Here is a 24,713-nt window from a genome sequence, read left to right on the forward strand (position 1 = left end):
TATTTATTATTAAGCAAAACAGAGTAGAGGAATGAGAAATAAAACCAAATCTTTAAAACACCTCCCCCCACCCCTCCCATCTTCCCGGGCTCAACTTCACTCCCGGGTTCAACCTCCGCCCCCCTCAGCGGCACAGGGGGACGGGGAGTGGGGGTTACGGTCAGTTCATCACGCGGTGTTTCTGCCGCTTCTTCATCCTCAGGGGGAGGACTCATTGTTCCCCTGCTCCAGCGTGGGGTCCCTCTCACGGGAGACAGTCCTTCACGGCCTTCTCCAACGTGAGTCTCCTCCACGGGGTGCAGACCTTCGGGAGCAAACTGCTCCAGCGTGGGTCCCCCACGGGGTCACAAGTCCTGCCAGCAAACCTGCTCTGGCGTGGGCTCCTCTCTCCACGGATCCACAGGTCCTGCCAGGAGCTTGCTCCAGCGCGGGCTTCCCACGGGGCCACAGCCTCCTTCAGGTGTCTCCACCTGCTCCGGCGTGGGGTCCTCCACGGGCTGCAGGTGGAATCGCTACACCCCCTCATCCTCCCTCCATGGGCTGCAGGGGGACAGCCTGCCTCACCATGGTCTTCACCACGGGCTGCAGGGGAATCTTGCTCCGGCGCCTGGAGCACCTCCTCCCCCTCCTTCTTCACTGACCTTGGTGTCTGCAGATGTTCTTACATCTTCTCACTCCTCTCTCTGGCTGCAAAAGCTCTCTCTAACTGTTTTTCTCTTTCTTAAATATGTTATCACAGAGGCGCTGATTGGCTTGGCCTTGGCCAGCGGCGGGTCCGTCTTGGAGCCGGCTGGCACTGGCTCTATCAGACACAGGGGAAGCTTCTAGCAGCTTCTCACAGAAGCCACCCCTGTAGCCCCCCCGCTACCAAAACCTTGCCACACAAAACCAACACAAGTACCTAAATATAAATCAATCAGCATATGTGTGAAGCTGATAGATTGGCTGTATTATTTTGTATAAATTTTCATGGATACAACAGATTACTTTTGACATACAATGTTTTCCCCATACTTCTTAGCTGAACTTTCTCAGACCTGTTAATTTACTTCTCTCCCCATGCATGAGACTCATCAAACATCTGCACCATGGAAGTGGGAATGTGTCTAGATTACACTTGTATGGGATAACATGATGTATACACTCATAGAAGGCTGTGTGACAAGAAATTAGTCACCATGCTAGGATGCAATAGAGTGAGTGTGCCTTCTAGCTAGCCCAGCTAGGTAGATACTGCTTACTACACTACTATGGCTTCTTCCCAGCTCTGGGAATATGTTGACATATGCTCTATGTCAGGCATAGTTGGTCAGTGGACCTCTTCTGACACACGGAGTTGTGGACAGCAAACACTAAATGGGTGTGTACTACAAGAGTTTCAAGATGCTAGTGATACAGTCAGGGGGTGTGAAGTGGAACCAAATGTGAGTCTTATGGCTAGTGCATGAGATTTGATAGGTTTGGTTTTGAGAAAGTTTTGGTTGAGGCAGAGATCTGACATGAAATTTTATTCCAAAGGTTTTAAATTTGACAGCATCTAAATTAAGAAATAGAATCTTTTAGTGGTAAGTGTTAAGAAACCTGAAGTATGGGTGGCAGTGTTAGTCATCCTACAGTACAAAAAAACTTCAGTATGAATAAAATATGATTTTGTAGCATGGACCATACATGCACTGCCCTAAATAGTGATGACTTTCATATAGATGTAAGTCATATCACCTTTTCCAAGACATATTGGGAACTGCATGTGCATAGTACTGTGGAAGCAAAACCAGCATCTAAGTAGTAAGAGAAGAAAGAACCTCGCTTCTGTAATATTAGTACTACCTGCCTCTGTGAATTTCAAATAATTGAAATGATTATTCATTTCAGCTCCAGGGCCTGGAATGGATGGTTTCACTCTATAATAACAATTTGAATGGAATTTTAGCTGATGAAATGGGACTAGGAAAAACCATACAGACTATTGCACTCATCACATATCTGATGGAACACAAAAGACTCAACGGCCCCTATCTCATCATTGTTCCCCTTTCGTAAGTAAAGAAACTCATTCTGCTATTATTCTGTGTATTGTAGTTTGGTTTCTTAGCAATATGTACTTTTTTTTCACACAAGATGAGGCACATCTTGGAATTGCACTGAGCATGTACTCTGAATTTAGCCTGTGATTATTTCTTCCTGATTGTCTAGCATTGGAAAGGTGACCAGATGGCTGATAAAAGCACTTTGTTTCATTAATTTTGCTGTTCACTCTGCTGGCATGCTATATAGTATGTCCTACTTCACTGTTACTTCTCACATTAGCCACAAGAGAGGAATGATACTTTTTTTTAATATTACATGCCTGTAGTTTTCCCCATTCTAGGAACCTTTTAAAGTTTCTAGAAGAGAGAGGCTAAAGCTTGAGTGACTCTAGTTATTTTAAAACTCTTCCTTCCTTCTCTTCTCCCCCCATAAGATGCACATTAGACCAGGTTGGTGCTGCCTTGGCATGTCCAATGACTTCACAAACAAAAGAGGTTATCTTCTGTTCCCATATCATACTGGCAAACACATTTACCCATTTTAAAGACTATTTATTGTGATCATAAAGCTGAAACCACACAGTGGAAAACCAAATCTGCCTAGTGGCAATAGTATATCATTGCAACTGAATACAGATGTATTTTACTGTAGACTTCATATGGCTATATCTGAAAAGTTGAAGGCTCAATTTATGAGGGGCGATCAGCTTACAATGACACAGAAGTCTTTCTGTGTAGAGATATATTCCCCTTAATATGTGTCAAAATACAAAGGTATACTTCAAATACTTTGCTGAATTGGTCTGAAAGGGACCCCTGAATATAAGGGGAAGAGACATTTTCCTCACTTTATTTCTATTTCCTCTCATGTAAAGATACATATATCCTGATACAATCTATTATGTGCTTCTTTTTAAATATACTGTTTATTATAGGAGGTGTAAGAAGTATGTTGAGAATGCAGCATTCAGTGTGAAAGATATGGCATAATTATGAAGTTTAACATTTTTTTTAAATGAATAATGAAATATATTATTTTTACCTATTAATCTTCTATTTAGAACTTTATCCAACTGGACATATGAATTTGACAAATGGGCTCCTTCTGTGGTGAAAATATCTTACAAGGTTTGATTTATTTTTTTATACGAACATAAAGCTGAAAGAATAAAAAATGTTTTTTCCTCAGCCCCTGCATTAATTTGTAAACTCTGTTTGTTTGTAAAGTTTTTTTCATGTACATTATGTACTAAGCAGTAAGAGTTAATCATCCCAAGATTACTGTCATTAACTCTAATTGCTTTCAGTTAGCGAAATGCAGAATAAAATTGTTAAATACCATATTGCAAGGACCTGCTGAGAGCAATACAAATGATAAATACTGCACATTTTGTATACAGCTGAATATTTTGTTGTTTGGCTACTGAAGTTCCTATAAAGTCAAGCAATTAGTAAGGAGATTAGACTGCCAGCTGCATGCTTCCATTCCCATATAAACAGAGCTTTATAGTCCAGCAGCTGGTTAGGGAAACCACTCTTGGAGGAGTATGAAATATATCAATACATTTGGTATGATTTTGCAGGATTACAAGGTCATATATTGGCTCTTTCTCTGCTAAATCATGACTGTACAGCATAGAAATACAGGTATATCTGTTTTCTTCATCCTTTGTCTCTCTTTTAGGGGACACCTGCCATGCGTCGCTCACTTGTTCCTCAGCTTCGAAGTGGAAAATTTAATGTTCTTTTAACTACTTATGAGTACATAATAAAGGACAAACATATTCTTGCTAAGGTAAGGAATGTCTGTCATCCCTTAACAGCTAACCTGTAAAAACATCATCTTATTTGGTGCCTAGCACAAAACACCTGTTTTTGATTTATAGTCCTGGATTCCTGTTTTGTCTTGCTAAAAATTAACCATTTCATCAACCTTTTCATTCCCCTGTTGACAATTGGATCTCTTCCTCCTGAAAACAGAAGGATTTCCCTGGATATAATTCAGAGAATAATATTATTGCTCTGGAATTTTGTCTGTACTGTAGACTTAACTGTCTACAGAAAAGTGTGATTTTTCTTTATGCTGCCTGATAGCATTTATCCTAATCTGTCATCATGACTCTACTTTTCTAGTTCTGTTTCTGAGCTGAAGCTTGCTGTTATTACAAACTCTTCAGCTGGGTGGTGTGTTTTTCCCAAGTGACCACCTATATAATGAATTTGATATCCAGATGCTTTATTACATAAGACTCAGTTTTTGAAAGCTCAAAAACACTATCTGTGGATATTGGTGCCTCAAATGTAATGAACTGTTTTGAAAACTGTATGGTAGTTGTGTTGGTTTTGCGTGGCAAGGTTTTGGTAGCGGGGGGGCTACAGGGGTGGCTTCTGTGAGAAGCTGCTAGAAGCTTCCCCTGTGTCTGATAGAGCCAATGCCAGCCGGCTCCAAGACAGACTCGCCGCTGGCCAAGGCCAAGCCAATCAGCACCTCTGTGATAACATATTTAAGAAAGAGAAAAACAGTTAGAGAGAGCTTTTGCAGCCAGAGAGAGGAGTGAGAAGATGTAAGAACATCTGCAGACACCAAGGTCAGGGAAGAAGGAGGGGGAGGAGGTGCTCCAGGCGCCGGAGCAAGATTCCCCTGCAGCCCGTGGTGAAGACCATGGTGAAGCAGGCTGTCCCCCTGCAGCCCATGGAGGGAGGATGAGGGGGTGTAGCGATTCCACCTGCAGCCCGTGGAGGACTCCACGCCGGAGCAGGTGGAGACACCTGAAGGAGGCTGTGGCCCCGTGGGAAGCCCGCGCTGGAGCAAGCTCCTGGCAGGACCTGTGGATCCGTGAAGAGAGGAGCCCACGCCAGAGCAGGTTTGCTGACAGGACTTGTGACCCCGTGGGGGACCCACGCTGGAGCAGTCTGCTCCTGAAGGTCTGCACCCCGTGGAGGAGACTCACGTTGGAGAAGGCCGTGAAGGACTGTCTCCCGTGAGAGGGACCCCACACTGGAGCGGGGGAACAATGAGTCCTCCCCCTGAGGAGGAAGAAGCGGCAGAAACACCGCGTGAGGAACTGACCGTAACCCCCATTCCCCGTCCCCCTGTGCCGCTGAGGGGGGCGGAGGTTGAAGCCGGGAGTGAAGTTGAGCCCGGGAAGATGGGAGGGGTGGGGGGAGGTGTTTTTAAGATTTGGTTTTATTTCTCATTCCTCTACTCTGTTTTGCTTAGTAATAAATAAGATGAATTCCCTCTCTAAGTTTGGTCTGTTTTGCTCGTGATGATAATTAGAGAATGATCTCTCCCTGTCCTTATCTCGACCCATAAGTTTTCTTTCATTGTACCTTTTCTCCCCTGTCTAATGAAAGAGGGGAGTGATAGAGCGGCTCTGGTGGGCACCTGGCCCTCAGCCAGGGTCAACCCACCACAGTAGTGTAAGAGTATTTTATAAAATATACACAAACCCGACCAGGTAGGTATGTTTTGCCATACTGTGAAACCTTGTGATCCTATTGTTTTCCTTTTATCCTATTATATATTTAGATGTCTCATTTGTCCTCTCTGGAACATAGACAGTACATGATCTTAGCATAACTCTGAATGGTTGAAAAGTTTTTCTATCCCTCTAGTTTTTGGCCAGCATTCCTAAAAGACAAGAGCAGGGAACAGCAGGGTAGCACCAATCTTTTCTGTGCAATGGGGCTATGTAGCATCTGATGAAAGCACTTGAGTACTACAAACTGAGACCTTACTGCTCATGTGTTCAGTACATCATAGTCTTCTTATGTTGCTGTATACCCCACCACATGACTCAAATGTTGCACATAACTACAAACAGAGGTATCCTCCGGTTTACAACCGGCATGGGCTTGGCATAGGAATTTAGGAATCTGGGGGTGCTGGTTGGGAGCAGACTCAATAGGAGTCAGCAGTGTGCCCTGGCAGCCAAGAGGGCAAACCGCATCCTGGGGTGCATTGAGCACAGCATAACCAGCCGGTTAAAAGAGGTGCTTATCCCACTGCATTTAGCGTTGGTTAGGCCTCACCTTGAGTACTGCGTGCAGTTCTGGGCCCCACGATTTAAGAAGGATGTTAAGGTCCTTGAATGCATCCAGAGGAGGGCAGCAAAGCTGGTGAAAGGGCTGGAAGGCATGTCCTATGAGGAGCAGCTAAGGACTCTGGGCTTGTCTAGTTTGGCGAGAAGGAGGCTGAGGGGCGGCCTCATTGCTCTCTCCAGCTTCCTGAGGAGGGGAAGTGGAGAGGGAGGTGCTGAGCTCTTCTCCCTGGTATCCAGTGACAGGACACGTGGGAATGGCTCAAAGCTGCGCCAGGGGAGTTTCAGACTAGACATTAGGAAGCATTTCTTTACCGAGAGGGTGGTCAAACACTGGAACAGGCTTCCTAGAGAGGTGGTCGATGCCCCATGCCTGTCAGTGTTTAAGAGGCATTGGAACAATGGCCTTGATAAGATGCTTTAACCTTTGGTCAGCCCCGAAGTGGTCAGGCAGTTGGACTACATGATCGTTGTAGGTCCCTTCCAACTGAACTATTCTATTCTATTCTAGAATATGTATGCTTGTACATTCATGTTACTGTATTTTCTTTTCTTTCAAATAAGACTGAATTGATGAATATTGTGATCTCTATGTGTGTCTCATGGGGACCTTAGCATGTACACTTGCTACCCTTGACCTTAGAGATTCCAAATGTGTCAGCATCTTTTCAACTAATTTCTCCAAATCAGTTTCATTTTTGCACTTTGTCTGAATGTATACATGGCTCTTAGTTACATGAAAAAGCCCTACTACTAACTGAACAAAGAGATCAAATATCTGGCATGCACTTTAATCTTTTACCACCACTATAAGTTCTAACAAGCTCTGGGAAAATTAAAAAAAAAACCAACCAATCCCACAAACTAAAAAGGCTTGTAAAATTCATACCTCTCCATCAGGACCAAGACCAGATCCCATTCCTTCTGCATTTTCTTCTGCCTTCTACAACAAATAGAGGCAAAATTATCGTAGTCAAACTATGACAAATAAAAAACATTTTATATGAAGACAGCATTCTAGAGCATGAAAAGTTTTTCACTTTGCGTTTTTATAGCCTGGGATGAATGCAAATAAAGATATTGATGGATGTAGGGGGGATATATACACAGGTACTACTGCACTCACAGCACTTAGCAGTATGAATGGGAAATCTACAACCCTCTTAGTTGCCTTGGTATATCTGTGCCTGGTACATGGCTAGCCTACTGGATTTTTGGTCCAGAAGAAGCTATATCTTTGGAGGCACAGGCCATTTTCGCTGTTAAAAATATATGCTTAACAAAATATACAGCTGTCTTGGAGATGGATAGAGGGGAATAAGGAATATTTTTTTATGTCAGTCATTTCAAAATTGTCCATTTATTATATATTGGCATTTATTACCACATGTAGAGCATTGCTTTTAAGCAATGCATATATTACCATTTAAAATGTTACATATTTTTGATGTCCAAACTATACAAAGTTAAATTGTCAGGAATATTAGCTACAGCAGTCTGTTTATATACAAGCACATTAAACTTCTGAGACTCTTTTTCTTATAGCTGATAGTAAGATCATTCACATCATGAAAACTATAGATGGAAATGGGTTATTTAGGCCATCTTACCCATCCTCTTTAGTTGCCTGCCAGGTTAAACCACGACACTCATTTATACAAAACGCACCTATTAAAGTTCTATATGTTACAATTTAATATACTAGCCTTTTCTGATATACTCTAGTTCAGACTCTCATAACATTCCTAATTTACATGGTTGGCCCATTTTTGCCTATAGGAAGTTTATTGGTAATTCAAATGTTTACAACCCACAGGTTTCTAATCTCATCTTCTTCTTTCCATCTTTGGAATAATGTTAGAGTGCCAAAAATACAGCATTTCCTACAACAGACTTCAGAGAAGTATGAATTCATTCAATGCTAAGAATTTGGCAAAGCAGATTTCAGACACTCTGATCGCTGTAAGACAACTGGAGATCACTGCATTTACCAATGTTAAAATGGGGTTTGAGGGGGAAATGGGATAAAAATGTTAGGTTTAGCTACTTGCCTTCTTTCTTCTCCTCCTCTTTTTCTTATCTTTGGCTGCTTGTGCCTGTTTGTGCTCCCATACCAGATTGGTCAGATTAGCCACATACTCATCTGTCTGCTGCAATAAGTAGGCTAGGCGTCTATCTTTCTTTTGGTCAATCAACTTACGGTAGCCTTCTTCATCTTCAGCCTAGCAATACAGGACAAACATCATCCATGAGAGAAATGTTCCTAAGAAGAAACTACAATTGCAATCTCAATGACGATGTGTTTCCTTAAATATCTCCTATTCTTGTGGGGGAGGGGGGCATTCTACAACAGGACCGAGAATGGAAAAAAAATTATACAACAGCAGATCAGACAAGTTACAATGCTGGGAAACTGAGGGAATTGATAAGACTCCTACAGGGAAGAGTTTTCAAAAGCACAAAGTTATCCCCCACTCTCATAGAAAGATAATGGGACCCAGATGTCTAATTCTTATTTGGTCCTTTACCCAGTATAAGCAATAATCTTTATCTGTCAGGTGTTACCAAGAAATTTTCCTTAGGGCAGATTATGCATCATCTATCTACTCTGGTGTTGTTTCATCTTCCTGTGGAGAATCTGATGCTGGCCGCTGTTAGAAACAGGATATCAGACCAGATCAGTCACATCTCTGAGTCAATTCAGAAACTCCCATATCCCTACAGCACTGCATAAGTATGTTGTTAGGGCATAGCAGGAAATATTACTTGTGCATGCCAGAAAGATATAAGGACATCTTTATGCATATCAGGAAATATAAAACAAGCATCACAGAGCCCACTGCAGATCTTGGCCAAGATAACTCAGTGAATAAATTAATAATTGAAGAAGTATACAGGAACTTATAAAACCAAACAAAAATAAGAAATATTTTTGAAGACAATTACTTTCAATAGCCTCAACATTTATTTCAATAAAAATAGCATAGTTGTGAAATATGAACAAACTCCTGCCTTTCTGGAGACATACCAGAACCTGGCAAGAACTTGCAAGGTAAAATGCATTTTCAGCATTCAAGACAACAGAACTGCAATGCTCAAAAAGTAAGCTTCTATGACTATGATAATTAAATATAGTATCATTATAACCTATCCAAGGTATTTCCTCTATACATACTATCTTTTTCTTGGTGAGATCTTTTGAAGTATATCATGGATGTTCTTGCATGCGATATATAAATGTTAAGGAACTTCCCTGGGACACAGTCACCATTCCTAATCCTACTTATCTAAGGACAATCTGCGTAAGGAATTTAACACTATTATCTAAGATGCTTTGGCTAAAAAGTATGCTATCATACTTTTAAACATAGCCTATTTTCCTAGGCTATCCCAAGTGTCTGAGAGGAGATGAAGTCTTTCGAAATTTCTAGTATATAGAAGATTAACTTCTGGCTATACTGAATTAAAGATCTGTAAAAACTATAAGAACATACCACAGTTGGACTAAATTTAAACAGGGGAAATAAATAACTCCACTAACATAACGGGTGTCATTTTGTTTTGCTTTTTCATGAAAATTTAATTAAGCTTTTAGCAGGGAACAGGGTAATTGCTTCTGACTGCAAAACCCAGTTGAAGATTCTTACTGAGTGCTGTGTCTCTGATGGCAGATCTGGTAGGAGGTTTTAGGAGGAAGCACTGGATATTAGCTGTTTGTGACATTTCTGGATATATAAATCCATCTTGTATTTATTAGCTGTGGACTTCTTTACCATATATCATATATATTTCAGAGTGACTTAAGCTTGTTCACCTCAGAATCTAAAAATATTTTTAAAACAAGACTTTTGTAAAGTCATCATGTTTTTATCTGATAATTAACATTGTAACAGCTTGAACAGATAGATACACTGTTGGCAATTGTCTCTAATTATTGATAGTATAAAGAAGCTCTATAATGTAGATTGGTATGTAACCTTGAGAACAGCCATAGGGCCTAAACATTTGTTCTCTTCTGCAAGCCCTTCAGTTACATTTCATATGCACTTTTAATCCTCATTGGTGATTTAAAACCAAACTGTTCAGTCCTTATGCTTGGTGGGCAGTGATTTTGGACAAGGATTAAAATTTTATTTCACATCACCTTAAATATTTGGGGTTTTATTAGCACTGTGTTTCAATGAAAACGTGCCAATTTCCATTAACTTCCATGTTGTTGTTACATTGTGTCATTCAATTGCTGACTGAGATCTATATTTTCCCAGTCACCTACTGTCTTGTAGGTTTCACCAATTCAAAAAAAGTATTAGAGTTACCCAGTGTCTGGTAGGAGTTTTTCAGAAGAAAATTAATCTAACTCTGGTTGCTAACACACTTGCACATAAAAGCTACTCTGTCTATATTTTAAGTTCTAAGACAGAGTTATTTTAACTCTTGAAATGTGAGTAAGTAGTCCATTGAACAATTCCACAGCATTCTGAAGAGATATGGTTATATACAAAATGATTATATTGCATTTTTTAAAAAGGTGCAACTGGTATTGTTCAGGTGAGAGAATAAGAAATAACAGCAGCAAGAGGAACTATAGCTTACTGCCATTAGTTCCCAGGAAAAAACTGCGTATATAAACTTGAATATCTCTGCAATGTTGTAAAAATGTTGACGTATGACAGAGATTAAGTGATGTTATACAAAAGTGGCTGTGATATGCATGAATGATAAGTTTTTAAGCTTGTAGGAAAGACAATTATATATTATCAGAAATCTGAAGAAAAAAGTAGCTATAGCTCAAAGTGAAGACTATCACATTCACTACCATCATTAAAAATACAAGGGACTCTTCAGCAGTAGTTTTAGGTTTATACTTTTTAAACTTCTTGAATTAAAGAAATTTTATTCTGAAAAGAGCATACATAAGCACCTGAGGGTGTACATCAGACTGTATGGAATTTTAGCCAAACTTGTCATACCCCTTCCCCCATTCCTTACCATTAGTCTTCTCATTCTTTCTTTCTCAATTCTCTCAGTTTCCTTTTTCTGCTCACGTTCAGTGTTGGCATGCCAAGTTGCCACAGCTTTAGAAATTTTCTGTATTTTCCCAGACACTGACCGGTGGTATTCTTTAAAATCTTTAGCATGCTGCAATATGCTGTTCAGATATTCCTAGAGAAAGAAAACAATTTAATTCAGAGATTTGATAGCACAAGATTTGAGATCAGGAATGCAAGAGTTGTAATTTCAGAGTTTTATGCTCGCTTATTGCATAAACTTGTTTTCTTATGCCTCAGTCTCCAGAGGTGAACAAAATATAAAATGACAATGACTGGCAGATCATAACAAGATGCAACAATCAACTGAATGGCATTTCCATGTCTGGGAGAACAGTTAATAGGTGTTAAAATACCTGGTGTTTCTGTCTACGTTTCCTCTCTTGTTCTATCTTCTGCTGTTTCTCAAGCTTTTCTGTCATACGGGCCTCCCTCAGAGTCTGACGCTTGCTTCTCTTGTAGGCTTTGGAGTTTAGCGCTGTCTCTAGTGTTGTGTCACGACGCATGCAGGCTACTACCTCTTGTCTTAGCTATCAGGGAGAAAAAAGAAACAGTTCAAAAGAAAACCATTTTTCACACACACAAGAATAATTTTAATTAGTAATATAGTAAAGTAAAATTTTAGTGGTGCAGAAGATATCCCAACTTTCCCCCTTCCATTACATTTTTGCAACTCCTCAGCTGTAGCAGAAAGGTCTGTCTCCCTAAATAAATCTTCAGTCTCTGTAGGATGATAGAAAGAGTCAAAAAATGTAGGCACATCACTTTTTTCCTTCCTACCTACTGAAAATGACTGCCCTGCTTGTATGAAAGGCACCAGTGTCCTGGTTTCAGCTGACATAGAGTTAATTTTCTTTCTAGTAGCTGGTATAGTGCCGTGTTTTGGATTTAGCATGAGAACAATGTTGATAACACACTGATGGTTTTAGTTGTTGCCAGGTAGCGGTAGTGTCTACACTAAGTCAGGGACTTTCCAGCTTCTCACGCCCTGCCAGGTGCACAAGAAGCTGGGAGAGCACAGCCAGGACAGCTGACCCAGACTGGCCAAAGGGACATTCCCCACCATATAACATCATGCTCCGTATATAACTGGGGAGGCTAGCCAGGAGGCAGATTCGCTGCTCAGAAACAGACTGGGCATTGGATTGTTTTATTTTCCTTTCACATTTGGTGAGCAATTGCATTTGTGCATCACTTGTTTTATTTTTATTATGATTATTATTATTATTGTCATTCTTATTATTCTCTTGCTTTCTTTTCCTATTAAACTGTCTTTATCTGAACCCACAAGGTTTTTTTCCATTCTCCTCCCCATCCCCTTGGCTGCGTGATGCTTAGTTACTGGCTGGGGTTAAACCATGACAGTCAGTTTAGGTGCCCAACATGGGGCACGAAGGGTTGAGATGACAGATCTGACCAGAGTGTGTTAAAACAAATTTATTATAAGCACTCATGATATTAGCTTAATCGTCACTGGTCTGCTGGTCGCAATGTTGTTTTATTTGTTCACAGAGTTGTTCTCAGAGCTGTGTTATGTAACATCTTACCTACCGTATATACTGGTTATCGGTTTTTATGTGTGGTTTGTCACCTCTGGGCACTGGATTAAGGTTAGCGCTCTGCTGTTTGGTGTACTACTGGCTTATGGTATGATAAAATCATTGGCAGTCAGACCAGTTTTGTATTTGTATTCAGCGGTAGCTGAATCTGTACTTGGCAGTGGTGGAGCGACAGCAAAAGTTTAACCTCCGTTGTGCTGTCATTCACCTCAACAAGAGGAGAAATGGGCTGACAGGAACCTCATGCAGTTCAACAAAGGAAAGTGCAAAGTCCTGCTCTTGGGGAGGAATAATCCCAGGCACTAGTACAGGCTGGGGACTGACTAGATGGAAAGCAGCTTTGTGGAAAAAGACCTGGGTGTCCTGGTGGATACTAGAGTTGAATATGAGTCAGGAATGTGCCCTTGTGGCAGAGAAGGCTGTTTTGGACCATGAGATGCTAGTTTATTATAATCCCAGTAAGAAAGGCACTTGGACTCTGTCAACCATTGCTTAAAATGCCATTTATAGGAACTAACACTACAAAGGAAGAAAGAATAGTATAGATCAGTGATCTCCAAACTCTTCTGATCATATATGCCATCAGTAAAAAAATTTGAGTACGTACTCCCAATATATGTGTTTATTTATTTATAAATTATATACATATACTACTGTGCTAATATACTATATACATTATGAAAATATGAAAAAAATTTACAAGGAAGAGATAAATATGATATAAAAATATGTTAAAAAATTTAAAATTTTATTTATTAATGATACAATAAAAACTTTTGCTCTCACTAAAAATTACTATATGGAATATTATATATATAATATATATATGGAAAATAAAACTCACAAAGATATGCAGATCCAAATGGAAGAAGTGCATCCTTGGCTGTGCTTATTAAATCATGATACTCATTTATCACTCCCATCCACTAATTATGCAAAGGTTCTTCTTTAAATATGGCTAGTAAATTTCGATATTCCATAATGTCAATCAGATGTTCTTGCAAACTAATTGGAAGGTGTTGCATTTTTATGTTTTTAACAAATGGGTTCGAAACCCACTCAAACTCTTCAAAGCTGAATCTGTACTTGGCAGTGGTGGAGTGACAGCTTCATACTTCGGGAGCCATCTGTCACAAGCTACTAGTAATTATACTTTTTACTTTTTCTCCTCGGAGAGCCAATACACGTGGGAGACACCTTCCTTCACCTTCCCCTTCTTCTCCAGGCTAATTACAATATCTCTGGAGAATGTTGAATATCCTTGGGATGTTCAGACCAGCATGTTTCTATTGCTAGCTCTCCTGAACGTGGTTCGGGTCTTGTTTAGGGTTAAACAACTGTTTAAGAATACCACCTGGAGATCAACCCCTGTGACAGGCGCTGCAGCTACTCCAACTCCCGTGACAGGCACTGCGGCTACTCCAACCCCCTTGACAGGAATTGCAGTTACTCCAACCCCCATGACAAGCACTGCAGCTACTCAAACCCCAGCGACATGCACTGTGGCTACTCAAACCCTGATGATAAGCACTGCAGCTGAACCAGAGAACCAAACGTAATGGCATCAGTCACCCCTACACAAAAAAGAAATGGACATGAAAGTCAACTCATCTAGTAAATGATGACGAAACAGGGCCATCACAAGAACAAGAGGAAGAGGCAGAAACAGAGATAACCACTCGATCCCTATCCCTGAGTGAGCTGTGAGATATGCGAAAAAGATTTCAGCCATCATCCAGGCAAGCAACTTGTCACCTGGCTGCTTCCATGCTGGAATAATGGAGCCAGTAGCCTGGAATTAGAGGGTAGGGAGGTCAAGTAGCTGGGATCCCTGTCCAGGGAAGTGGTCATTGCCAAGGCGATTGGAAAAGGAACACAAGCCCTCAGCCTCTGGAGACGACTCCTGTCAGGCATGAGGGAAAGGTATCCCTTCAAGGAAGATGTTGTACGTCACCCAGGCAAGTGGACCACCATGGAGAGAGGCATCCAGTACCTGTGGGAATTATCCATGTGGGAGATGGTTTATTATGACCTAGACAACGTGCAGTTACCCACAGATCCAGATGAAGTCCAATGCACCCGACCCACGTGGTGGAAGTTTGTACAGAACACATCACCAGCATACGCCAAATCATTGGCCTGGAAAGATGAAGAGGCACTAACAGTGAATGAAATGGCTGCCCAACTCCGGCAATATGAAGAAAATCTCTCTTCCTCCCTATGGGCCTGTGTCTCAGCTGTGGAAAGACTGTAGGAAAAATCCAAAAACCGGCTCGAGAAACTGTCCTGGGAGGTCCAGCAACTCAAAGAGGATATGTCCAATTCCCTGCTTGTATGGACCAGTATCTCAGCTGTTAGGAGTAAGCCTTCCTCTGCTCAAAAGAGAGGATACAGAGGGTACATACCCTGAGGCACCCTGTGGTTTTACCTGCGTGACCATGGAGAGGACATGAGGAAGTGGGATGGAAAACTTACTTTGACCCTAGAAGCATGAGTACATGAATTGCAAGGAAAAACAATGTCAAATGGGAGTTCTTCCAGGAAAATTGCAGCTACAGTCTCCAGAGGGCAGTTTCCCAGACAGATGGAGGACTGATCTTAATTCTGATCTTATGGAAGGAGCTTCTGATTCGTATTTACAAGAAGTGAGTAACAAGGATGGGATTTGAACCCATGTGCACCACACGAATCCATTTGTTGGTAATGAATACTATGACCAGGATTAGAGGGGCCCTGCCTCCAGCCAGGTGGAGGAAAGGGACAACGGGGTGGCCTGGTTTCAGCTGAGAGAGAGTTAATTTTCTTCATAGTAGCTAGCATGGGGCTATGCTTTGGATTTGTGCTGGAAACAGTGTTGATAATAGAGAGATGTTTTTGTTGTTGTTGTTGAGCAGTGCTTACACAAAGTCAAGGCCTTTTCTGCTTCTTGCACTGCCCCGCCAGCAAGTAGGCTGGGGGTGCACAAGAAGTTGGGAGGGGACACAGACGGGACAGCTGACTCAAACTGACCAAAGGGATATTCCATACCATATGACGTCATGTTCAGTTTATAAGGGGCTTGGGGAAGAGGAAGGGGGGGGGCGGCATTTGGAGTGATGACGTTTGTCTTCCCAAGTAACCATTATGCGTGACGGAAGCCTGCTTTCCTGAAGATGGCTGAACATCTGCCTGCCCATGGGAAGTGGTGAATGAATTCCTTGTTTTGCTTTGCTTGTGCGCGCGGCTTTTGCTTTACCTATTAAACTGTCTTTATCTCAACCCACGAGTTTTCTCACTTTAACTTTTCCAATTCTCTTCCCCATCCCAACAGGGGGGAGTAAGCGAGTGACTGCATGGTGCTTAGCTGTTGGCTAGGGTAAAATCATGACATTCCATTTTGGCGCCCAACATGGGGCTCGAAGGGTTCGAGATAATGACAGATTTGATTGGAATGTGCTAGATTGAATTTATAGTTGTTATTGCTGTTTAGCTATTAATTGGCTGAACGAGAAAAGTGGCCGATGCTCTACCTCTGAACTGACTCATGGATGGTGGCCAATGCCCTGTGGGTGTGGTTACAGCAATGGAAGCAGAGCAACCGGCAGCACAGAGGCAAACCCATCTGGGCTGCCCCACTGTGGCAAGATATTGCTGCCCGGCTAGAGAAGGTGGTTGTGAAAGTACATCACGTAGATGCCCACGTACCCGAGTCGGGCCACTGAGGAACATCAAAACAACCAGCAGGTGGATCAGGCCGCTAAGATTGAAGTGGCTCAGGTGGATTTGGACTGGCAACAGAAAGGTGAATTCTTTATAGCTCGGTGAAACCTCAGGCCATCAAGGAAAGGATGCAACATATAGATGGGCTCGTGATCAAGGGGTGGACTTGACCATGGACGCTATCGCACAGGTTATCCATGAATGTGAAACGTGCGCTGCAATTAAACAAGCCAAGCGGTTAAAGCCTCTGTGGTATGGAGGACGACGGCTGAAATATAAATACGGGGAAGCATGGCAGATTGATTACATCACACTCCCAGAAACCCGCCAAGGCAAGCGCTATGTACTTACAATGGTCGAAGCAACGACTGGATGGCTGGAAACATATCCCATGCCCCATGCCACCGCCCAGAACACTATCCCGGGCCTTGAAAAGCAAGTCCTATGTCGACATGGCATCCCAGAAAGAATTGAGTCAGACAACGGGACTCATTTCCAAAACAACCTCATAGACACCTGGGCCAAAGAGCATGGCATTGAGTGGGTGTATCATCACATCCCCTACCATGCACCAGCCTCTGGGAAAATCAAACGACACAATGGACTGCTAAAGACTACACTGAGAGCAATGGGTGGTGGGACCTTCAAACACTGGGACATAGATTTAGCAAAGGCCACCTGCTTAGTCAACGCTAGAGGATCTACCTATCGAGCTGGCCCTGCCCAATCAAAACTTCCACACTCTGTAGAAGGGGATAAAGTTCCCATAGCGCACATGAAGAATATGTTGGGGAAAACGGTCTGGGTTACTCCTACCTCGGGCAAAGGCAAACCCATCCGTGGGATTGCTTTTGCTCAAGGACCTGGGTGCACTTGGTGGGTGATGTGGAAGGATGGGGAAGTCCAATGTGCACCTCAAGGTGATTTGATTTTGGGTGAGAATAGCCAATGATTTAAATTGTATGATGTTGATTGCTACATAATATTGCATATCATCACTACTATGATTGCTATATGCCATAACAACGGTATTACAGTACAAATCACCGAGACTAATGAAGAATGAACTTTGATGAAACCGAGCAAGGTGCAGAGGTGATGAAACCAGAACTGGCTTCAGCAACGAGCGCCCAGCAACTTCCTCAAGGCTGACATCTTCAACCCGCAGACCGTGAGCATGGGCTGCACCACATACATCAGCTACGAGCTCTGGATGCAGCATGCAACAATCCAACATCACACACCATCTCTCCTGCCCTGAGAGACTGCTATGACAGATGGAGCCCAAAAGTCATGGACTAAAGGAAGTCAACGGACATCTTAGAGGGATGACCCATAGACTAAGGGAATGCTATCTGTGTGTACACATCAAAAGACAGGAAAAGTGGTGGTGATTAATTGGAATGTATTGGGAAGTATAGGACCTGGGCATGACGTAGATGGTATGGAATAAGGGGTGGATACTGTCCTGGTTTCGGCAGGGATAGAGTTAATTCTCTGTCTAGTAGCTGGTACAGTGCTGTGTTTTGGATTTAGTATGAGAATAATGTTGATAACACACTGATGGTTTCAGTTGTTGCTAGGTAGTTGTTTTGCCTACACTAAGTCAAGGACTTTCCAGCTTCTCACGCCCTGCCAGGTGCACAAGAAGCTGGGAGAGCATAGCCAGGACAGCTGACCCAGACTAACCAAAGGGACATTCCCCACCATATAACATCATGCTCCGTATTTAACTGGGGAAGCTAGCCGGGAGACAGATTCGCTGCTCAGAAACAGACTGGGCATTGGGTTGTTGATTTATTTTTTTTTTTCCTTTCTCATGTGGTGAGCAATTGCATTTGTGCATCACTTGTAGTATTATTATTATTATTTCTATTAATATTACTATTATTATTATTATTATTCTCTTCCTTTGTTATCCTATTAAACTGTCTTTATCTCAACCCACGAGTTTTTTTTCCATTCTCCTCCCCAGCCCCTTGGTGGGGGGAGGGGTGAGCAAGCAGCTGCGTGATGCTTAGTTACTGGCTGGGGTTAAACTATATGACATGGGGTTAGAAGAAAGGGATGAACTGAATCAAAGCAAAGTTTAGGGTTACTATCTTTTGAGAGAATACACTTATTTTGTCTGAAAATGCCTTTGCATCCTGTCTAGTTTCTTCTTTCTGACAGTTTCATATGGATTTCTTGTGTTCTTTTTCTTCCCCAGTAGGACAAATTATGACCTTATGCTGGTAGTTTCCTCAACTCCTCCCAAGAAATGAGGGGATTCAGCTATTTGCTGATTAAGCTTACTTACAGATGTAGCCTACCTAGTATTTGTTTCTCCTCTTGTTGCTTGGGAGGCCACTAATGCTTGGATAATGTCAGATTTGGGTTTCCAGTCATTCAACAAGAATGACTGATGTTTCAGTTTTGAAACATTACTGGTTTAAACCTACTGGGAGGTAGGTTCTAATTCTGATGATATCTGACCTGCTTTTTCTTTACCAACTTTTCTTCTTCTTGCAGATTCGATGGAAATACATGATAGTAGATGAAGGCCATCGAATGAAGAACCATCACTGCAAGCTGACTCAGGTCTTGAACACTCATTATGTGGCCCCTAGGAGGATACTGTTGACCGGGACTCCACTTCAGAACAAATTGCCTGAACTCTGGGCTCTTCTCAACTTCCTCCTCCCTACCATTTTCAAGAGCTGCAGCACCTTTGAACAGTGGTTCAATGCTCCATTTGCCATGACTGGAGAAAGGGTACTGCAACAGTTTGCTTAAAGTTCATTAGAAACAAACCATTAGGATGGAAACAAAATGGTGGCCATATTATAGGAATAGTCTTTAAATTCTCCTTTGTGTTCAGAGAATTAGCATATTTAAAAGCCACCTTTATTACAGCTTTAAAAGTCTTCATTAAAGTGTCTCTTTCTGGACTCTGAGACAATTTAGTTGTAACAAGTAATTACTGTAAACATTTATAATGATAAATAATCTTTTACCTAATCACAAAGGCATTACATAACACACTGAGTTGCCTTGTTGTGACCTTTATAAACTTTTGTAGGTGGACTTAAATGAGGAAGAGACTATCCTGATCATCCGTCGTCTCCACAAAGTACTCCGGCCCTTTTTGCTAAGGAGACTGAAAAAAGAGGTGGAGTCTCAACTGCCAGAAAAGGTTTGCAATAGAAAAGGGTTTTATACTTTTTTTTTGAGCACTATATAATATTGGGTTTTGAGATGCATCCTAGGTAAGAGGACTTATTAAGTGTTCATTGTTGTTGTGGATTGTGTTTTTAACTCTGCAAAGAAATACTGGCCACTGAGGAATCCTGACTTCTGCAGTCTCAGCCTTAATCATCAGTCCTACATCTTTAAGTCTCTATCTAGCCACCCAAGGTTTATATAATGCGTATAGCTTGTTTCCATAGTATTTGGCTTCGAGGCACTAATGAAAGCCAGTCATACACTGACGGTCAGATTGTGCCACTCTCTCATGCACTGAGAAGAAACTTTGCTCTCTGAATTGTTTCACTGAAACTCCTAAAGGACTGTGTGGCATTCATAAAGTTAGCAGAATTTTAGTTAACTTTTCAGGACTCTTGAGTTGTGTGAAGTATTTTGTTTGCCTTGTATATGTGTCTTAACCAGTTTGTGCATCTCAGAATGTAAAATTGAACACTGATTTGAGAGATCACTATTTTAATTTCCAGGCATCTCACTATACCCATACCCCTGCTCTCCTTTGTGATTTTGAGCCTCCTTCCCCTTTTTCCCTTCCCCTCAAACCCACAAAAACATAACCAAAAATGAAAAATGAAGGCAGGTTGGGGGGAATTTTGATACTTAAACCTGCTGGGTTAAAACCATAACAAAAATCAAGTTATTGTTACATGTGAGTTGCGAGGTTGTATTTACATTGAATGAATGAAAAGTCCTTTATCTGCATTTAAAAAATACTTCTAATTAAAGACCTAAAAATTTAGAATGTTATGAAGATTGTTGCTATTTTGACCTTCTGTTCCCCCAAATGTCATATTCACAATAGCCTTCTATGTAGTATTTATTTGAACTTGAAACATAGATCTGAAAATGTCTGACATTCTACCAGGAAAATCTCATTACTGAGATTTTTATTGCATTTCAAATTTCTGCCAATTAGAGCCACTGTATTTGATAGAACAATTAAAGAGTCATGGGAGAAAAAGGATTTATAAGTTGCATATGCACTGTTACTTAGTGGAGCACTCCTTTCAATTCTGTCCCCCTGTTTTCAAAACAAAGCATGTCTGACTTGAAGCATCAGACTTTTTGACAGAAGTCTCTGACAGACCCCTGATAAAGATGCTAAGTGGATGTTCATGTTTCTTACCTGTGAGCTCATCCTCCTGTCCTTCTGAGATGAAAATAACCTATTGATTTTTTAGTCATAAAATCATATAGGTTGGAAAGGACCTTTGGAGATCTCTAATGTAACCTCCTGCTCAGAGCAGGTCACTTGGGACCTTGTCTGGTTGAGTTTTGAATATCTCCAAGGGTAGAGATCCCACAACCTCTCCAGATTCCTGTTCAATTGTTTGACCACCCTCATGGAGAAATTTTTTCTCTATATCTAATCAGAATTTCTCACTTTCCAACTTGTGATCATTGCCACTTGTCCTTGTGCTGAATGTTTCTGAGCAGAGTCTGGCCCATTAGGTAGTTAAAGAAAGCAATAAGGTCTCCCAAGCCTTCTCTTGTCCAGGCTGAACAAGTCCAGCTCCCTCAAACTCTCCTCATATGTCATGTGCTCCAGCCCTCTGTCCATTTTGGTGGCCCTCTGCTGGGTTTGCTCCAGTATGTCCATGTCTGTTGTGTAGTGGGGAGACAAAAGCTGGGCACAGCACTCCAGATGAGGCCTCACCAGTGCTCAATAGAGGCGACGGATTGCTTTCCTTGATCTGGTGGCTGCGCTTTTGCTAATAAAGCCCAGGATGCTGTTGGTCTTTGCTGCAAGGGCACATTGCTGGCTCATGTTCAACTTTTTGTCCACCAGGACTCCAAGGTCCTTTTCTGCAAAGCTGCTTCCTAGCCAGTTGGCCCCCAGAGTATACTGGCATTATTTCATCCCCAGTGCAGGACTTGGCATTTCCCTTTGTTGAACTTCATGAGATTCCTGTCAGCCCATTTTTCCAGCCTGTTGAGGTTCCTTTGAATAGCAGTCCTGCCTCCAACATATGCCTCCAGCATATTAACCGTTCCCCTCAATTCGAGGGTTATTCCATCCCAGATGGAAGACTTGGCATTTATCCTTGTTAAACTTCATGAGGATCCTGTCGGCCCATTTCTCCAGCCTGTCCAGGTCCCTCTGACCTACAGCATATTGAGCACTCCCCTCTCCTCCAATCGGTGCCATCCACAAACTTGCTGAGAGTGCACTCTGTCCAATCAACCAGGTCATTCATAAAGACATTAAACAGTATTGGCCAAGTATTGACCCTTAAAGGACACCACTGATAACCGCTTGCAAGTTGGACTATTACTGAGTAGTAGTACTGGATTTGTACCCTTTGAGCCTAGTAATCCAGCCAAATTTCCACCCGCTTTATTGTCCACTTATCCAGTTCATATCTCACTAGTATGGTTATAAGAATACTATGGAAGACCATGTAAAAGGCCTGACCAAAATCAAGGTAGATCCACTGCTCTCCCCTTGTCTACACAGCCAGTCATCTCATCATAGAGGGCAATCAAGTCAGGCATGATTTCCTCTTGATAAATCTATGCTGGCTGTTGCCGGTCACCTTCTTGTCCTTCATGTACTTGGAAATGTCTTTGAGAAGGATTTGTTCCATAAGTTTCCCAGAGATGGCGGTGCGGTTGACTGGCCTGTAGTTCCCTGGATTCCCTTTCTTGCCCTTCTTGAAAATGGGTGTGACATTTGCTTTTACCAGGCATTCAGAACCTCCCCTGACCAACATGTGTGGTGTCATGGGGCTAGGGTGCAAGGGGAAGATGAGTATATTCCCTCTTGTCCTGTCTGAAAATTCATGCCGGGAATTAAGATGCAGTGCTTGTGGCAGTCAGGGGCTCAGCTTGATGATCCCAGGAGCACCTTCTAGCCCTTTCTCTTTAGCTCGGGCATATGTTAAAAAAAAAAAAAAAGAAGCGTGAGGGAGGTGATTCTCCCCCTCTACTCCGCTCTCGTGAGACCCCACCTGGAGTACTGCATCCAGAACTGAGGCCTCCAACATAAGAAGGACACGGACTTGTTGGAGCGAGTCAGAGGAGGGCCACAAAGATAATCAGAGGGCTGGAGCACCTCTCCTCTGAAGACAGGCTGAGAGAGTAGGGGTTGTTCAGCCTGGAGAAGAGAAGGCTCTGGGGAGACCTTATTGCAGCCCTCCAGTACCTGAAGGTGGCCTATAGGAAAGCTGGAGAGGGGCTGTTTACAAGGGCATGGACTGATAGGAGAAGAGGTAGTGGCTTTAAGCTGAAGGAGGGTAGATTTAGATTAGATATTCTTCACTGTGAAAAGAAAGAAATTCTTCACTGTGAGGGTGATGAGACACTGGAACAGGTTGCCCAGAGAAGTTGTTAGGCTTTCCTAACTTCACCCCTACACTCCTGGGTGATGTCTCTACATTCCTTTCAGGTAGCCCATGTCTGTCTCCACCTTGTGTGTGCTGCTTTTTTGCATTTGAGCTCACTCATGTGTTCCCTGTTCATCCACGCTGGCCTTCTGCCATGCTTGCTCGACTTCTTCCACATCATAAGAAACAACTTCTGCTCTGAGGATGCTGTCCTTGAAGATTATCCACCTCTCCTTGGCCCCATTGCCCTCCAGAGCAGTCTCCCATGAGATCCTGCCAAGGAGATACCTGAACAAGCTGAAAACTGCTCTCCTGAAGTGCAGGGCTGCGATTCTATTATTTGTCTTGCTCACTTCTCTCAGGATCTAAAACTCAACCATCTCATGGTCACTGTGGCCAGTGCAGCCCTCAGCCTTCACATCTTGGAGCAGTTCTTCCTTGTGTATGTATATCAAGTCCAGCAAAGCATGTCCCCCATGAGCTGTGTAAAGAAGGCTTCATGCGCTTCCTTTTGTTGATCAGAAAGCCTGTAGCAGATGCCTACCACAATAGCACCTGCACTGGTTTGTCCTCTGATCCTTACTCGTAAGCTCTCAACTGGCATGTCACCTGCTCCAAGGCAAAGCTCTGTGCATTTGAGCCCCTCCTGTGCATAGGGCACAATTCCCTGTCCTTACCTCCCACATCTGTCTTTCCTGAAGAGCCTGTACCCATCCATGGCCGCACTCCAATCATGTGAGCTATCTCCCACATCTCTGTAATCCCAATGAGATCAGTTTTGCAAATGTGCATGGACTTATAATTCCTCCTGTTTGTTGCCCATGCTGCATGCGTTTGTGTACAAGCACTTGAGATGGGCCACCAATCATGCTGCTTTCATAGGGGAAGCACAAGAACCTCCCAAGTCATGCTGTCTCCCAGACACTTCTTCACTGCCCTGCCCTCCCCCCCCATGCCTTTGCTTTTCTTCAGGTAATGACAATCCTTCCCTGATGTACCTAGTTTAAAGCTATCCTCACTAGGTTAATGAAATTGTTAGCAAAGATGTTCTTTATTTAGTTTATTGCAGAATAACTGGAATTACAATTTAGATAAGATCAGAGCAGAAGCAGTATTTTACTATAGCTATAGGAGAGAACACAAAGCAGCAGTGACAGACTCTGCTGATATGAACTCTCTCCAAATGGGGCAGTTAGTTACAGAGTTTATATACCTTTGGGTTATATAACTCATTCTTCATCAAACCATGTCAGAGAAACAGGACTATAGTAAATTGCAACAAAGAGCGGTAACATGTGGATTACTTCATATAGGGAGGCTCCAAACAGTCAGATGAGGAAGCTCTACACAGTACCTCTTTTTTACAAATAATTCACTCCTTTGTTAATTAAATTGTGCTGACTCGGTGAGGCTGTTAGGTCATGCTGACATGTAGTTCTTAACTAGTGAGGCCTACAAAGGCCTATGAAGTGTTAAATATAACTGTTAACTTCCACAAGTTTATTTATGAAACATTAAGCATCTTGCTCTTTTTTTCTTTTAATCGCTTCTTGCATTATTTGTCACCATTATTCTGGCTTCATTACGTGACTATTTTCATTTTAGCCTAGTTATTAAAGACAGTGAAGTATACAAGCCCGGCAGTCGAAAAAATGTGTGTTAAATTGGTACATGAAAACTTTACTTGTCTTACTGGACTTAAGGGTGGCATGCAGTCAAAACATTCTGAAACTAAATTATTTTAAGCATATTTAACAAGAAGTAAAAA

The 24,713-nt window shown here is 42.2% G+C and overlaps 2 protein-coding genes and 1 long non-coding RNA gene across 7 annotated transcripts in view; 1 reads left to right on the forward strand and 2 right to left on the reverse strand.

Moving 5' to 3' along the window:
• Positions 1 to 24,713, reverse strand: part of LOC142599246 (uncharacterized) — a 426,921-nt gene that overhangs the window by 180,312 nt on the left and 221,896 nt on the right. The gene's annotated exons all lie outside the window — the stretch shown is intronic.
• The window catches only part of LOC142599148 (SWI/SNF-related matrix-associated actin-dependent regulator of chromatin subfamily A member 2), a 686,065-nt gene that overhangs the window by 83,722 nt on the left and 577,630 nt on the right, over positions 1 to 24,713 (forward strand). For all 5 annotated transcript variants that reach the window (XM_075738850.1, XM_075738849.1, XM_075738852.1 and 2 more), the window contains 5 exons: positions 1,873 to 2,036; positions 3,089 to 3,155; positions 3,712 to 3,822; positions 18,888 to 19,130; positions 19,438 to 19,551. In XM_075738850.1, the coding sequence (XP_075594965.1) occupies positions 1,873 to 2,036; positions 3,089 to 3,155; positions 3,712 to 3,822; positions 18,888 to 19,130; positions 19,438 to 19,551 (699 nt within the window). The remainder of the gene's footprint in view (positions 1 to 1,872; positions 2,037 to 3,088; positions 3,156 to 3,711; positions 3,823 to 18,887; positions 19,131 to 19,437; positions 19,552 to 24,713) is intronic.
• On the reverse strand, positions 6,954 to 11,644 carry LOC142599276 (SWI/SNF-related matrix-associated actin-dependent regulator of chromatin subfamily A member 2-like). The gene is made up of 4 exons (XM_075739157.1): positions 11,475 to 11,644; positions 11,060 to 11,233; positions 8,122 to 8,292; positions 6,954 to 7,013 (listed from the first exon to the last, which is right to left on the reverse strand). The coding sequence occupies exons 1-4, from the start codon at positions 11,622 to 11,624 to the stop codon at positions 6,954 to 6,956; spliced, it is 555 nt and encodes a 184-aa protein (XP_075595272.1). The 5' UTR covers positions 11,625 to 11,644.

The sequence above is a fragment of the Balearica regulorum genome, chromosome W (assembly GCF_011004875.1).
Source record: "Balearica regulorum gibbericeps isolate bBalReg1 chromosome W, bBalReg1.pri, whole genome shotgun sequence".
NCBI lineage: Eukaryota > Metazoa > Chordata > Aves > Gruiformes > Gruidae > Balearica > Balearica regulorum.

Coding starts and splice junctions, on each gene's coding strand:
- LOC142599276 (XM_075739157.1), bottom strand. CDS start 11,624: ATGCGTCGTGACACAACACTAGAGACAGCGCTAAACTCCAAAGCCTAC. Junction 8,293..11,059: donor AAAGAATGAGAAGACTAATG/GTAAGGAATGGG, acceptor CTGTATTGCTAG/GCTGAAGATGAAGAAGGCTA. Junction 7,014..8,121: donor AGAGGAGGAGAAGAAAGAAG/GCAAGTAGCTAA, acceptor TATTTGTTGTAG/AAGGCAGAAGAAAATGCAGA.